This window comes from Sminthopsis crassicaudata, chromosome 2 (assembly GCF_048593235.1).
Source record: "Sminthopsis crassicaudata isolate SCR6 chromosome 2, ASM4859323v1, whole genome shotgun sequence".
NCBI classification, from domain to species: Eukaryota; Metazoa; Chordata; class Mammalia; order Dasyuromorphia; family Dasyuridae; genus Sminthopsis; species Sminthopsis crassicaudata.
In genome coordinates this window covers 495,106,371-495,122,588 of record NC_133618.1, presented here as the reverse complement: position 1 = coordinate 495,122,588, position 16,218 = coordinate 495,106,371, and the positions used below count along the sequence as shown (strand labels likewise).

General features: G+C 49.2%; 1 protein-coding gene across 10 annotated transcripts; it reads left to right on the top strand.

Moving 5' to 3' along the window:
- The first annotated feature begins 56 nt into the window (after positions 1–56).
- Positions 57–14,792, top strand: SLC35H1 (solute carrier family 35 member H1). 10 transcript variants are annotated; one of them, XM_074293594.1, is made up of 11 exons: positions 3,970–4,108; positions 5,866–6,305; positions 6,527–6,677; positions 7,673–7,736; positions 8,500–8,572; positions 9,234–9,402; positions 9,488–9,571; positions 11,364–11,455; positions 12,151–12,348; positions 13,579–13,708; positions 14,087–14,792. In XM_074293594.1, the coding sequence occupies exons 2-11, from the start codon at positions 6,186–6,188 to the stop codon at positions 14,218–14,220; spliced, it is 1,215 nt and encodes a 404-aa protein (XP_074149695.1). In that variant the 5' UTR covers positions 3,970–4,108; positions 5,866–6,185; the 3' UTR covers positions 14,221–14,792. The 10 variants fall into 10 exon arrangements, with proteins under 10 accessions (XP_074149700.1, XP_074149705.1, XP_074149697.1 ...); XM_074293599.1 differs by lacking the exons at positions 3,970–4,108; positions 11,364–11,455 and adding an exon at positions 57–2,619 and having other exon boundaries at positions 12,173–12,348; XM_074293604.1 differs by lacking the exons at positions 3,970–4,108; positions 11,364–11,455 and adding an exon at positions 57–2,619 and having other exon boundaries at positions 7,673–8,011; positions 12,173–12,348.
- The last annotated feature ends 1,426 nt before the right edge of the window (positions 14,793–16,218 follow it).

Below are 16,218 nucleotides of genomic sequence, written 5' to 3'. Positions count from 1 at the left end.
CAATGTGTTAGAAAGACTTGAATGCTCCTGATTCAGTACTTAAGCTGTCTCCCAGGAACCCCTCACTCTCTTCCTCTTCCCTCTTTCCTGGCTAATTATGTTTGGGGAAATTGCTGTGCCAGCTTTTATTTTCTACAGACACTCAAGGGGTATAGCAGAGGAAGATCCGCCCTTTTGATACACATGACTCTTCACTATGCCTCTACCTCCTGATTTTTTCAATGAGCCACTCAGATCTGGGCACTGAAGGAGACACGGATCTGATCTTCCAGCTGATGCTTTAAGGCTGTTGCTCAAAAGCTGAAGAGGTGGCTGGCGGGGAGGGGAGAGGGATAAGGAGGTAGTTGATGTGTTGATATAAATGGATCCCTTTTCTCAGTGTTGTGAGGGGGGATGGGAGGGACAGAAGTTCTTTTTAGTAGTCGTAGGAAACATGTAAAAGGCAGTCCCTTGAATACTTCTGAATAGAGCTGGGGACCTTGGGCAGAGATCCATTACAACAGCCTGCAGCTGAAAGCAGCCCACTTTCCACCTTGACCTTCAACCTCTTCAGGCCCTAATTTGAACTTGCTGTAAGTCACCTGATGTGACTTCCATTTCAGGATTGGATTGAGAGGGGATTGGGTTCAGGGAAGAAAAATGAAAAAAAATCTTTATTTAGGATGAACTTACATTCTTTTGGGTGAAACTAACAAAAATAGCATGTATAGTGCTTTGAGGTTTACTAAACTCTTTATATGTGTTGTTTCATTGATCTTTATAACAACTCCATGTAAAGTGAGTTTTATTGCAACCACTTTATGGGTGGGTTATTATTTATAACCATATGTAATAATATGGTTATTATTATAACCATAATCATTATTTTTACAACCATTTTATGAGGTAAGTCTTGGATAAGGCTCAAACAGATTAAATGGCTTGTTCAAGGTCACACAGCTATATCTAAGGCAGAAATTGAACTTGAATCTTCATGACTTCAAGCCTAACACTTGACCACTGTGCCACTTAGCTGCCTCCAAGACAAAAAATACATATATGATATTTAAGTTGATAAATTTTAAATCTTTACAAAGTAGCTAAATATAAAGTGGCATGGGAGGAAGGCCTCTAGTGTTGGGGGGGGGGGAATTAGGAAAAGATTCTTGCTGAAAATGGTATAAGAGCTGCATCTTATGCCGAGTGAAGTGAGCAGAACCAAGAGAACACTGCAAGGTAATGGCAAAATTTTGTGATGATCAACTATGATAGATGTGGCTCTTCTCAGCAATGCAGTGATCCAGAACAGTTCCAGTAGACTTGGAATAGAGGGAGACTGAATGTGAGTCGAAGCGTGCTATTTTCACCTTTTTATTGTTGCTTGTTTGTATTTTTTCTTTTCTGATTTTTCTTTTGCAACATGACTAACATGGAAATATATTTAAAATGAATGTATACATATAACTTCTATCAGATTGCTTGCTGCCTTGGAGAGAGGAGAGGTAAAGAAAGGAGAGAGAAAAAATTGGAATAAAAACTTAAAATGAATGTTGAAAACTATCCTTATATGAAACTTTTAAAAACCCAATTACATACACATAGACACAAACACAAACTCACACTCAGCTGCATCTTAGAGGAAGACCCCTAGTGGGACTGAGCAGAGGGAAGGAAGAAATACATTCCAGGCAAAGAAACAAATCAGAATGTCACTTGGGGGGTTGGAAGTACTTCAGAAGAAAGAACACAGTGTTGGCACAGGTCTACACAATATCATCTCACTGCTCTAGAAGCTTCTATGGGTCTCTAACCCCCTCTTCCCCCCACCCCCCGGACATTTAAAGTCCTTCACAATCTAGCTCCAGCCTCTCTTCCACATTTTATTTCACATTGCTCCCCTCAATCCTTCCACAGTCCAATCAGATTAGTCAAGTTGTGGCTCTATCACCAAGGATATTTTGTGTCTTGCCTTCAAATAAGCTACCTCCCATATCTGGAATGCAGCCCCTCCTCGTCTCGGTCCGGGTGCCACCACGCTGAGGAGCCCTTTCCTGACACTCTATTGCTGCTCCTCTCGTTCCCATCGTTACTGTGTTTTATGGATGCTTTCATCCATTCCTTCATTCTGCCACACAACCTGAGTAGAATGTACATTCTCTTGGGAGCAGGAACTTTTATATAGTTGCACATAACAAACATTTTCCAACATTAGAGCTGGAAGATAGCTTAGCATACAGACTATGTTTATTTGGCACATACCCAGATTGCCTGGGGTGGAGAGGGTTCCATGGGGTCCCCAGGCCTGCTTCTCCTGAGTCCTGCACTCCTGCATTCCCTACCACTGCTGTCTGCGATTTTTAAATCTGAGACAAGTGGAGCTCTCCCCGATGCTGCCCATGACTGACTGGTTCCCGACAGCACTGGGCTCGGGCTGAGGGAAGAGGGGGAGGCGTTTAGTCAACAGTCCCCTTATCCTTCTGGCTTGGTCCTACGGCCCCAAGCAGCGTGCTTGGGGTTTTGGTCTGTTTTATTGTCTCTCCGGTTCTAGGTGGAGTCCCTGGACTTTGGAGCTTGGTGTTGTTGGCCCAAGATTAGAGGCCAAATGGTGATCACAGCTGACGGAGAAACTGCCCTGAGCAGGTAGGGCTGGGATTGAAGCTGGGGGGGCTCTGAATGTTGGTGGGATCGTGGCCGTAGAGGCACGGAGCCAGACTGAGAGGGGGCCTCCCCCCTCCAGAAATCCTCTGTAGTGGTTACCCCCAGGGCTGGGGAGAATGCCTGTTCCTGGTATTCTTTGAAGTAAACATTCCTTTGGCTTTTAGGCTTCTCGGACTGTTAAGTGATTAAATGAAACGGGGATATTTGGACTAATTAATAAAACTGAGGGGACACAAGCAGTGGAAGCTTCTCAGCCCCTCTTAAAGAGCCTGAGGAGAGAGGAGCTGACAGGGCTGGGAGTTGGGCCAGCCCCTGCCCCTCCCGTGGCGATCCGTGACATGGGGATGAGCACGGGTTGGGGCGCGGAGAGACTGAGGAAACTCGCTTCTGCTTCTCCTGGCCAAGACCCTGAGCAAGGGACAGCCCCTGCCCGCTTCCCTCTCTGGGCATGGAGGTGCCTAGGGCGCCGTGAAGGCCAAGTGACACGGGATGTATAAAGTGGCCCGTAAACCTGGGTCAGCGCGGTTACTGATGCCCAGAGCAGCGGTCTCAGCTCGGCCACCAGCGCGGGGCACACGGATTGCCCGCGGGGGCGCGCGAGGAGTTAGACCGCTACCGGGAGTGCCTCCTGCCCTGGCCCTTTGCTGGGCACCAGAGACACGGACAAACCCCGGGAACTCATCATAAACAAGGTGGAGGGTGAGAGGTCAGGCGGGAGGGCTAAGGACGGGAAGGCTCCTTACAGAAGCGGGCCCAGAGTCTGGAGAAGGCTGAGGGAGGTGGGGAGGGGCGGCCGCGCTCGGCCAGGGGAAGCCCCCACAGTGCGGGGAGAGCGGTGGGAGAGACGCGAGGGCACGAAGGGCGGCCCGGGAGGCTCCGGGAGCCGGCGGGACTTTTATGTTCCACTCTGGAGGTGACGGGAAGAAGCCGCCAGCGTTACTGAACGGGGAAGGGAGGAGGTCGTGTCCGGGGAGCTTGGCCGCCGGTTTCCTCATCGGGAAGAAACTGCCGGCTCGGGAGAGGAGACGGGCGGCCGGAGGAAGCCTGGCGGGCTTCTCGCTCTCGTTGTGAAGGGCAGTTTGTGGAAGGGCACAACAGGAGAGCCCCGGACGAGCAGACAAGAATGGATGCTCTCCACTCCTCCGGGGGGACCGCCGGACTGAGCCGGTGCGGCTGCCCTCAAGGAGCTCCTAATCCAGAACTGGGAGACGCGCACATGAAGTGCCAGTCTGTCCCGGCTCAGTGTGGCTAGAAACCACGCCTGCCCCCGGCTTCCTCCGCGGCCAGCTCCGGGTTCGAAGCCAGCCCGAGCCCGGGGTCTCCGGGGGAGGGAAGAGGAGGGAGTAAGCAGCACGAGGGCAGGCGTAGCTTCCGCCGGAAGTGCTTTCCCCGCCTTCCCAATATGGCGGCTGCAGAAGCCGGGTTCGCACTTCCGGCAGGAGGAGCCACGTCTAGAGCTGCCCGGCCGCAGGTGAGCCGGGGCCGGGGCTGAGGCAACCGCCATGGGCCCGAGAGAATGGGGAGGGAAGGCAGGTGAGGGCGGCGTCCTGGCCGGGACGCTGCGGCGCGGAGCCCGGGGGCGTGGCGGGGCCGGGCGGGGAGCCGAGAGTCCGGTGACCCTGCAGGCATAGCCCAGGGCTAGCAGGAAGCGCCTCCAGCTTCCCGGTCCCCACCTTGGCGCGGGGCCGCCGCCTCCGGGGAGACCCGCGGGGTCAGGCCCAGGGGACACCCCGAACCACCCTTTTCCCGGCGTAACAACCCCCGGGCCCTCAGATTCGTGCTGCACCCGAGGGGCCCCGCCCAGCTTTTCCCGGCCCCCTCCCCCATGCCTGGGCGGGCCCGAGGCTCGGGGAATGACCTGACCTCTCTTCGAGAGCACCTCTGTTTCCTCCTCCTCCGCCAGATCCGCGGGCGGCGGGCCGGAACGTGATTCTTTGAGTGCTCCGCCTGCAGTAGTCCACATGCCAGCATCCCAGAAGTGTTAGACTAACTTCCGCGTCAGAAACGCGCTTCCCCGTCTTTCAGTCCCCAACGTCCGGCTCAAGGCCCGACATATAGTAGGAGCTTAATAAATGCTTGTTGGCTTGCCCTTTCTTGAAAGGTCCTCAGGGATCATCGAGTCCCGTCCGTTCATGTTACGAACGGCAGATCCGCGCTCTTAGAAACGGGAAAACCCGGAACCGACTAGGTTTGACTCTTTCCAAACCAGCGCGCTGAGCGTTACCAAACGCTTACTTAGTGTTGTTCAGTGATTATTGCGTTCTGGATATTGATAAAGATGGTGGGAAGACTTTGGAATTCTTGACCCAAGGCCGCTGCCCATGCCCTTGGGGAGAAAAAAATCCTGCAGGAAGAGAGGAAGAACTGTTAAAGACCAGTCATCGGGAGGGAGTACGGACTAGCGCGTGCTCTCACCTTTTTTTTTTTTTTTTTTTTTTTTTTTTTTTTTAACATCACAAAGGATCTTCCTCCCAGCCCTCTCCTTATGGGCTTCAGGGATCCTCTCTTCCCCGGAACAAGTAAAACCATTTAAGCAAAGAGAAGCCCAGACTCAGTGATTGCCCTCCACGTGGGGTCAGAGGTCCCGAGGTTGTTGCCTCTATGATGCTCTTTGACCTTGAGGAAGTTCTCCAACCTCTGCTCGCCTCAGTTTCCTCAGGAGTAGCACGAAGGGATGGCCTAGAAAAAACAGATCTCTTCCCCCTGACTGACTGACTTTTAGTGTGTGTGTGTGTGTGTGAATATGGCTACATAATGTGTATTTTCACTGACCTCCCACTGAGGGTTAGTGTGTCCTTACCCACTTCACAAGCAGCTCGTCAGCACAGGACCGGGCCCATAATCATGTGGAGGACCCGGAGCACTAGCTGCGCCATCCCAGGCAAGGACTGGGCCGGCCTGCCGCGTTTCCTCCCACGCAGAAGGAGCTGGAGAGGGCCAGTCTCTCAATGGCATTGTCTCCGCACTCTGGTGTGCGCCCCCTGTCCTTCTAACTCGTGTAGAGGACTGGGATCAGACTTGGACCTCCCTTCACTGCCATCCCCTTTCCTCTCCCCTCCCCCCAATCAGATTGTCAGGGAGCTGTGTTTGGCATAAGCTCTTCCCCTAGTCTTTTAGCTCCTTCAGGGGTGAAGCCTGCTCTTGAAACACCTAAGTTAAGAAACATTTGCTGGAGGTGTATTGTTATGCTGATGGATGAACCCAAACTCTTTTCTTATCTTTTTGTAGCAAGAAATCCAGGATTCTGTGAGCCCTGCACCCAGATAGCCATGGTGAGGTAGATGCTGTTCACCGGCCCTCAGGTGAGAGTCCTCAGCGAGTCCAGAGCTTCCGTGATCCTGTGGCCATACAAGTCTTCCCCTGGGAGAGAACCACCGCTGATGAGAGATGTTTCCACTGAAGTTCTTGGTCCAGCACAGCCAACTCTTACTTTGTGTATTGGCTTCAAGCGAGAGGGCTAGAGTCCAGCCAGGGCAGTAGCCGCTCAGTCCCACCTCTGCTGCTCACCAGTGGACAAGAAGGTGTTTGGGAAATTGCTGTTGCTGCCAATGGGGAGGTGGACCTTCGGCTTGACCTTCATATGGAAGGTGATGCTGACTCTTGGGCTGGTACTCCTCTATTACTGCTTCTCCATCGGGATCACCTTCTACAACAAATGGCTAATGAAGGTAATTCTGGGCCTCAGTGATGCTCAGCACAAGAACCCACCCTTGGGCTCTGAGTGGAGGTGGAGGAATGTGAATCCAGGTTGGAGGGCACGGGGACAAGTAGGTATTGATGAGAGGGAAATGATTGGAGAAGATATCAATGAACTGAAAGGTGGGAAAATGGAAAAAACTGCTTTTCTGGAACCTAAATGTCTGACAGTTTTATTTTAAATTCCCCCTAGAGTTTCCACTTCCCCCTCTTCATGACCCTGCTTCACCTGGTAGTGATATTCCTTTTCTCGGCTTTGTCCCGAGCTTTGACACAGTGCTGCCATCAGCGCCCCCGAGTGGTGCTGAGCTGGGCCGACTACCTCCAGAGAGTAGCTCCCACAGGTATGTCCAGTGGCAGTGTGGGCCCCAGAGTGGGTGGTGACCCGGCTGGGGGGTCAAGACCTGGAGATGGTCATGTCCTGGCTCTGACCTTCCCTTTAGATTTGCAATTGGTGTTTGTGCTCGCTCTCTCCTTCCCCTCTCCCTCCCCCTTCTCCTCTCCCTTCCCCTCCCCCTCCCCTTCCCCCCTCTCCCCTTCCTCCTTCCCCTTCCATCCCTCTTCCCTTCCCCCCCCTCTCCTTTTCCATCTCCTTCTCTCACTTTCTCATTCTCTCTTTCTAATATTGTTTTTCTTGAGGGTTTTTTTAAAGGGTGGGAGATCTATGTATGCTTTCACAACATGATTTTTATGAATATGTTTTATGTAATTTCACATGTGATTTCCTAATGGGGGCTGAGGGTGGGGATACAGAATCTGGAACTCAAGCTTTAAAAATGAATGTAAAAAGTAATTGATTAATTAGTCCATCTGGAGTTGGAATCTCAGAGCAGTGTAACTATGGGCAAATCGCTTCGCTTCTGAGCCTCAAGTCAGCTCGTCTGAGCACAGTGGCACCTGTGGTGCCTACCCCCCATGTGGTCACAGACAGGCAGCCACAGCAGGGTGTAACTAAAGAGCTGGCTTCAGAGTTAACATAGTTTGAGTCTTCCACCTTTGACACATATTGGCAGTGGGGTCCTGGATCAGTGGTGTTACCTCACGTGTCCCACTCAGCTCTGAAAGTGTGTGCTGCAGAGCAGGTAGTGCTCTGGAAGTGTTTCCCAATAGGAGTTACTCTCCAAGTCTGGTCTGACAACTCTGCTACACTACTCTGCAGGATTTGTATTGCCTTCGGGTATCTTAGGCTGAGTGTTATTGTTTGGGGCCTGTGGGTAAGCTGGAAGTAAAAGAAGCACCGGCGTGCACGCCCCTTCTGCAGCTGGTTTCAGGTCAGAAGTGAGCTTGGCCCCTCAGGAGGAGGAGGGTCATCTCCAGAGGCCGATTCTTCTTTCTGTAGCATTGGCAACGGCACTTGACGTGGGTCTGTCTAACTGGAGCTTCCTGTACATCACCGTCTCACTGTGAGTATCGGCCTGCTCCCCACCACCCTCCCTTCAGTCTTTGAGCTCTTTGTGTCTGTCCAGCGGGCTGCCTTCACGTCCGACTGATGGGCCGGCTGCCTCACCACTCTGGGATCAGTCCTTGCTCTCAGCTTCTCTCTGGCCCTCAGCAGCTGTCCTGGAAAACTCCAGCCTCGTCCGTAAGCCCAGCGCATACAGGGTGCTGAGCCCTGGGGCCTGCCTGTCTTGGCGGCGTGGGGAAGTCAGGGGACCCAGAGAGACTGGCCATTGCCATGGTATGAGAAAGAAGAGGGAGTTGAAGATAAATGACCCACTGACTGGCATGCATGGGACTGCATTATCCTTCTGTGAAACGGGCACAGTGGGGTGTGGGGGGAGACACAAGGGGGTAGTTAGTCCTTGTTTTTATTCTTTGCATAAGAGAGCAAAATTCATGCCTCCTCCTTACCTCCTCCCTGAGCTGCAGGTAGATCCTAGAATCAGGAAAGCTCAATGTCACATTCAGGTTTTCCCTCCTGACTAGTCACAGGCCTCTTAGTCACAGCTTTTTTTTCCCCCCTCCACTGAAGGTCACTTGTCAGTCTGGATAAATTTGGCTTCTCAGTACCTTTTGGGCCCAGGCTATCCTGCTGTCATGAGCAAAACTCATCTGCCCAGTCACCCTCCTGGGAAAAGCAAGTGTGGCCCCTCTTCCTCCCCTTCTTGCGTAGCTTACAGCCATGGACCCTTTAGCAGCAGGTGACTCTGCAGTTTTCACTTCCAGGTACACAATGACCAAGTCCTCGGCAGTCCTCTTCATTTTGATCTTCTCCCTGATCTTCAAGCTAGAGGAGCTGGTGAGGCCCCAGCTTACCCTTCAGCTCTTTCTCTGTTTGCTTTTGCTCTCTGTCCAGTCCCTTCCAGTCTGAACAATAAAGAAGAGAAAGTGGGCAGGGGTTCCTTGGCTGGGTGGTGGGATATAGGTCGGTGTCAGGCCTGGATAGAATGCTAGGATTTCTCATGTCCACTCTAAACAACCTTCTTGCTTTGAAGGGTGAGGGACCAGAGGAGAAGATCAAAGGCAGATGGGAGACTTTCTTGAACCAGGAAGTGGATGCAGTAAATAGTTCCAAATGTGTTAACTTTGATGATGATGTGGAAAAGTAGTGTATTTGGGGGTCAGAGAACTTGGGTTCAAGTCCCAGTTGCACTGTTCATTAGCTGTACAACCTTGATTTGCCTGAGCCTTGGTTTTGAAAAAAATGGGTTATGTAATGTTTTTTTGCCTACTTCTCTGAATTCTTAGGAGGAAAGCACTTTGCAAATCTTGAAGTGGTACATGAAAGTTTATATGAGCTTTTTGTGACCATTGGCAATTAGCTTATTTCTGTGGGCTGTAATTTCTTCTTTTGTAAAGTGAAATGATCAATAATAATCTTGTGAGCTATTTATCCTATTGCTGCTGCTCTCCAATCTGGGTTCTTCAAGATGATAGATAATGCCTTCCCATCCTTACAGCGGGCAGCATTGGTCCTGGTGGTCCTGCTTATTGCTGGTGGCCTCTTCATGTTTACTTATAAGTCCACACAGTTTAATGGAGAAGGATTTGCCCTGGTATTAGGGGCCTCATTCATTGGGGGAATTCGATGGACCCTTACCCAGATCCTCCTACAGAAAGCTGAACTAGGTGAGTATATTCAGAGCATCCCATGAGTGGGGTAATGTGGGGAAGCTGCTCCTTAGATTAGTAAGGCTTTCTCTCTCTTCCTCAGGTCTCCAAAATCCTATTGACACCATGTACCATCTGCAACCACTCATGTTTCTGGGACTCTTCCCCCTTTTTGCTGTTTTTGAAGGTATGCTGGGTTGTCACATTAAACAGAAAGGAATAGGAAAGGAACAGTTTCTTTCCAGCTGCCAACCTCTCAGGCAGATAAAGGGAGAAAATAAAATTTTTGCAGCCCGAGATTTGCCATAGCTTCCTTCCTCTTCCTGTGAGTTGAGGGCCATTGAATGTATTAAGAGTCTTTCTTTAGCTCTGCCTTTGCCTATTACCCAGAGTTCCTGTCATCATAGACAAACAGAGAATCATTTGTCTAGTATCCATTTCTTTTCTAAAAACAGGACTGGACAAATCAGAAGGTTATGTTCAATTCTTGCTGCCACATTTCACAGTGAAATTAACACCAACGGGAGCTTGTCTTGGGGTGGGGAGCTGACAAGAGACTTCTTTACCTCTAAAACATCTAGGAATGATGCCTGAGGTAATGAGGTAAAGGGCTTTATATACCCTTAAATAAATATCAACAGTTAACTGTTAACTGCATGAACTAGCCGATTGCTAGAGATAGGCAAGAGACCTTTGAGCTTCAACTAGCAGTGTCACTAACTCTTTGAGGGTATTTTTGGTTTCTCTGAGTTTTTGTTCTTTCAAATAAGAATCATGGAATTTAAACCTGGGAAAAAAAACTTAGGGACCATCTAGTCCCACTCTTTTCATTTTACAGAAGAGGAAACAGACTTGGAGAAGTAAAAGAATCATGGATATTTAGCCTGGAAAAGAGATGATCTAGAGTGCAAAAGGAGGAAAGCATAATCACTGTCTTCAGGTTCTATCATGTGGGAAAGCAATTAGACTTGTTTTGCTTGACCCCAGAGGACAAACTTAGGAGCAATGGGTTACAGCAAGGTGGATTCACTTCCACTAAGGAAAAATTTGCTAACAATTGGAGCTGCCCAGAATGTCCTGGGCTCTTCTAGAAATAGAGTCCACAAAATTTTCCCTTTTTTCTATTTCCCCCATTCTTTCATTATAGTGCCTTGTACCACACAGAGATCTCCCCCTTCCTTTCTTGATGTTTATACCATTCACATCTCTGCAAACCCTCGTCATAATGCTCCTCTTAGTCAGTCACTTAGCAAAGCTGCATGGATTTAGTTCCTTTAATCTTTTCTGCTAAATTAATCCCCCAAGCGCCTTCTTTACTTATGCTCTTCCCCAAACTCCCTTCAATTTGCTGCCGCTTTTGCAGTAATGCTGAGCCTAGCATCAAGCCTGATGGCCTACATTGGAATTCTATTGGCTTTGGTTACTACCACTGCTTGGATTTTTTTTTTTCCCCTGGTAATACTTTGCTCCAGAGAGCACAAAGCCTATTTGAAACACAAAAAGAAAAAGTACTTTTTGAATGTGTCCTATATGTCATCTTCCTGAATATGAGGTTAAGTGGGAACAGAAGTCACAGTGGAAAGAACAATTGGAGGACTCTCCTTTGAAATCTAGTTCTCCTACTTAATACCTCTTTGGCTTTTCCCTCTCTGGGCCTTGGTTTCCTCATCAGTAAAATAAAAGAATTGGAGTAGATGTCGTCTGGGATTCCTCCCAACTCTGAATTCTAGGATTCTTGTTTAGACCAGTTGTACAGATGGCAGGATTGCTAATCTGGGCCCAGAAGTCTCTGGACTGTCTAGCTGTGGAATAGAGTTACTAGATAAATTTGCCTCATTGAGTTTTCCCAATATGGTATGTGGTGTAGGTCTTTTTAACCCTGCTGTAGAGTTGAGGACACCTAGGCCCAGAGAGGCAAAGTCATTTGACTCAGGATCCCAGAGGTAATAGGACAGGAAAGACCCAGCTTTTGTTTCTAGGTGTGAAGTCTTCTAACTGCAAATGCAGGGTCCTTTCCACTTCACCACAGCTACCTCCAGTGATAATCATGCACCCTTACAATATTGATTTTGTGCTAGAAGGCAAATATAACTATCATCTCTACTTTTAAGGGGGACATTTCCTTTCAGGTATCAATGCTGAAGTAGCCCCTACAATGACCTTTATTGCTTTAACCTCTTGGAGCTTCTGTTTAAGTTGTTTTCTCCTAGGCTTCTATTAGTGATCACTTTTCCCCAAGTGTGGGATTTGCAGTCAGAGAACCTGTATTTGAACCCTAGCTCTGCTGTGTAGAACATGAGTGGCTTTGGGCAAGCAACTTAACTTTTCTAGTCCTCATTTTCCTCATCTGCAAAATGGAAGTATTGGGCTAGACAACTTTTAAGGCTCCTTCCAGCTCTAAATCTATAAATGTATAATCTGTGCAACATTATTTTTGCCTCAGATCTGCTTTTCCAGGACCTTATATAGCCCTATTTCCACAACTGATGTTGAGGAAATATCAGTTGATGATGGCAAATCTCACTTTAAATTTCATTCAATTTTGCAAATATTTACTAAGCTATTATAGTGCCAGGGCATCTTTCTCTAAGTGTTAAGGAGACAAAGACAAAACAAAAGTCAGTTCCTGCCATTAAGGGACTTTCTATTCTGGGTGTGTATGAGATGACAGAGAGCTCACCCCCTTTTCTTATTGCCCCTCTCCCTCACATTCTGGGAGAGTTCTCAGAGGAACATGGACACATCTGTGTCTCGGCACGGCACCAGTCTCTCTTCCTGTCCTTTTCAGGTCTGCATTTGTCTACGTCGGAGAAGATCTTCCGCTTCCAGGACCCAGGGCTCCTCTTGGGGGTACTTGGGACGCTCTTCTTTGGTGGCATTCTTGCCTTCGGCTTGGGCTTTTCAGAGTTCCTATTAGTTTCCAGAACCTCTAGCCTGACCCTCTCCATTGCTGGGATTTTTAAGGTAGGTTGTAAGATTTAGAGCTGAAGGGAATTTTAATCAGCAGCTCCCTTGTTCCATAGACAAAGAAATCAAGGCCCGGGGGGATTTGGCATGCCAGAAATCACATAGGGAGTAAGGAGCAGAGCTGGGAGTCAGAGCCACTGGGTTGTTTGCCTGCAAACACTGCCTGCTACGATCTCCATGGGCTCCCAGTGGAAAGCAGGGTCTGCCCCCCTGGACAACAAGCCAGATCATCACATTCTGGTTTATAAAGCATTTTCCTCTTAAATGCATTTAAGATCAGTACAAAGATTGTTGACTCCATTTTAGTATGAGGAAACAGAAGTGTACTTTCAACATTATAGCCTGCTACAATAATGACTTAAGATTTCTAATCAGTAAGTGAATAGTCTGGGATCTGAACCCTATCTCCTGACTCTGTCCAATACACTAGGTTTTATGCCATGGTACCTCCCCCAATATCATGAAAAGGCCAAGAAGCTGGGAGAGGCTTCCCAAGACAAGAACTTTGTGGCCCAAAGACTGGGACAGACCTTAAGTATTGTTTTATTTGGGGTTGCATGTATCTTCCCAAGATCATAGAACATAGGTCTGAAAAGAACTTCAGAGATCTAGTCCAATATGCCTCCCCTCTCCCTAGTCTTTTTTCTAAATAAGGTTCTGAGAAGTGAAGTCATTTGCCCAAAGTGCCCCTTTGGAGTAGCAGAGTTAGAATTTGAGCCCTCTTGTTCTTTTATCCAAGGCCACCTCCTAGCCAATAGGCTTGTATATGTGTAGAATGTTGGCCCTCATATATGGGTTAAGGAGGCACATTGGCATTCATCATTAATCTGAAAGCCACATGTCTGTCTGCCCTGTAGAGCATCAAAGAGCTTCCAGAGCTTCAGGCTTTCAATGAAAGAACCACATGGAACATAGGGTTCTCCTCAGGGGCATTCAGTGCTTAAAGTTCTTCATCTTTCCTTTCCCCTTCTGGCTCCCAATTGCCATTTTGACTTTATGAAAGGATCTTTTTAAAAAGATATAATCTTCTATATTCTGTAAAAATCTAAATACATATAAGTAATTATTCTTACTCTGAAGATTAGTACTTTTCTGCAACCTTTCTTTTCTTATCAGACCTGTTTTTGTGTCATTCCAAAGACTTGAATTCCTGAGGTGAAGCCTCTGAGAGAAGAGGTTACCTCCTCTTGCCAATCATATTTTTGCTTCCTATCTCTCTGCCTCCAGGAAGTCTGTACTTTGCTGCTGGCAGCTCATCTGCTGGGAGACCAGATCAGCCTGTTGAACTGGCTGGGCTTTGCCCTCTGTCTTTCTGGGATATCTCTCCATATCACACTCAAAGCCCTCAACTCCAAAGGTAATATAGAGTGTTACTTAGGATCTTTAGCTCCTTAATGGCATCCTCGGTGTACCCACTTGAGTGGTCTTCCTTCCTGTGAGAATGGAACAGATTGTTCTTGGTTTCCTGCAGTAGTCCCTGCTGGATTGTGCTTTACTAGCCCCCCAGATTCTTAGTTTAAACTGTTAATCTAATGCAGGAAATATGTCTCCTAGTTGCACTTCTAGCCCTTTGGGAGAAGCACTGACATCTGCAGAACAGGTGGGAGGATATATCTCTGTGGCTCAGTGAGCACAAATTTGGCTTCCGGTTGTGGCTCCAATGCACAGAAGTCAAAAGGCCAGTCCACGTTTAGTGATTCTCTCTCTCTCTCTCTCTCTCTCTTTATCTTTAAAGGTGAAAGTGGTCCTAAGCCCCACAAAGGGCCTGTCTCCAGCTCTGACCTGGAGCTCCTTCTGCGGAACAGAGAGCCTGGTGATGAGGAAGATGAGGATGAAGGGGAAAAGTACTTTGTGGCCCAGGGACAGTAGTGACCTGCCTGGCTGATAGTGCCAGAAATGTTCCACCCCTTTCCTGCACTCATTCTTCCTTGTACACCTTTGGTAGTCAGCCGTGTAGGCAGATGAAAGTGTCCTGCCTCATCAGATGGGCAGCAGTGGGCTCTATGATGCCCAAATGGGGATTCAGCTGATAAAATGTATCAATATGGAAATTGTTGGGATAAAATGGCCATTATGGTAGTGTTCTTGGTATCCAGGACCAAATGAGAACTGCATGGACCATGAGGGTGGAGGAGATATATTACCAAGTCTTGAGAAGGCTAAGACTTGGGAGGGGGGTCACAGTGGAGGATGGAAATGGGCTGGTTCCCCAGATTGCTTCCCTAAGACCTCTTAGACCAAGAATTATGTCAAATTCTTATGATAAGAATTGTCATAATTCAGGACTTAATCAAGATCACGAAAGAAGCAGATGTGAACTGTAGACTATTCTCCAACTAGGGGAAGGTGGAAGGGCTGGGACCTCAGAACCTAGAGAGCTGCTTTGCTCAGAGAGCAGTTTTATTTATAGTTTGGAAATAAATGCTTTATGGTCCACTGACCATTTCTCTTTGCCTGGAATCTAGTTTCTATCCATCTTAGGAGGTGGGGAATAAGGGAAGCAGCCACAGAGACTCCCTTTCCCAAGCCTCTGCTGGAAGTCCCTATGGATTGAAGATTAGAGGCCCAGGGGCTCCCAGAAAATACCTTGTCTTACGTGTGGGCTCCCCCATACTCACATACACCTCTGAGCCAAGTAAAATCCTATAAACAGACACAGAGGAGTCACCTGGACTCCAAGGTGAATAGAGGGACAGACTCCCTGGGGCTGAGCTTGCCTTGGCCCTTAGAACACGGCCGATCCCTGTTTGGGGCCTCTTTCCTGAGCACACTGCCTCCTTGGAGCCTCTTCCTCCGCCAGCCAGAGAGGGAGAACAGCTCTGTCTTCTGCACCTGTTCTGGACCTACTCTTCCCCTGGGCCTTTTGGTCCTGGCTGCATGCTTCTGGGAGTCTGGTGTGGTACTAATAAAGGCAGGAGGGCCTTGGGATTGGCAAGACCCTGGGGCGGTTGGTGAAGACTTGGAGATGCCCTGGTTCAAGCTGTGATAGAGGAGGGGTCAGGCTGAGCAGAGGGACCCCTTTGGGCCTGGGCCTGAGCCCCAGGCCTCTTGGCTCAGTCTGGTCTTTAACCACTTGCAGGACTGTGCTCCTGTTTTCAGGTGAGGAAGAGAAGTGGTTGGCAGGAGGGAGATTCGGATGTGGATTACAGATGAGCCCCTTGCCGCCGGCATGATCCCGCGCAGGCACTCACTTTTTAGGCCTTAGGTGGCCGCTCTCTAGAACCCGGGCTGGACCCAAGTCGCTGACTCCGAGTCCTCGGTGCCTGTGAAGTGTTTTCAGGGCCCACAGCAGGTGTCGCCCTTGCCCCACAGAGCTGCAGCTCCCAGCCCCCTACCTACTGCTCTCCTCCTTCCCCTCCCCCTGCCCCTCCTCAGCTGTAGATTTCAGCCTCCAGCTCTGAGGTTGGAAGATTTTCAGAGAAGGGCACTCAGGTGCTCATCAAGTCCAATGAGGGGGAATGAAAATTGGCATCGAGAGAAAATCACCCCCATTCAGTGCATAGAGGTTTGAGGCCAAAAGAGGCCCGTGGCCTGTCCCCACTTTGGGCCCCCCCCCCCCTCGTTCGGGGCTTCATTCCTCCCTCCTTTGGAAGGTTTTGGCAGAAAATGAGCACAAGATCAGGCCCAAGGAGGGAAAGGGCCTTGCCCGCAGCCACAGAAGCAGCGGCAGAGCCGGTTCTTGTTCTTGACTCGGGAGGCTAGTGCTCTCCTAAAGGGCTTGTGCCCTACCTCCCCAGGATGTCCTGCTGGGAAGCCCTCCCCTTCCCAGACCCGCTTAAGATGCAGCACACCTAGCGCTGGAGAAGATTGCCAGAGTCCTGCCCTTTTCCCCCTGCTGCCCCCACCTCTGCCCCAGGCACATGGGGA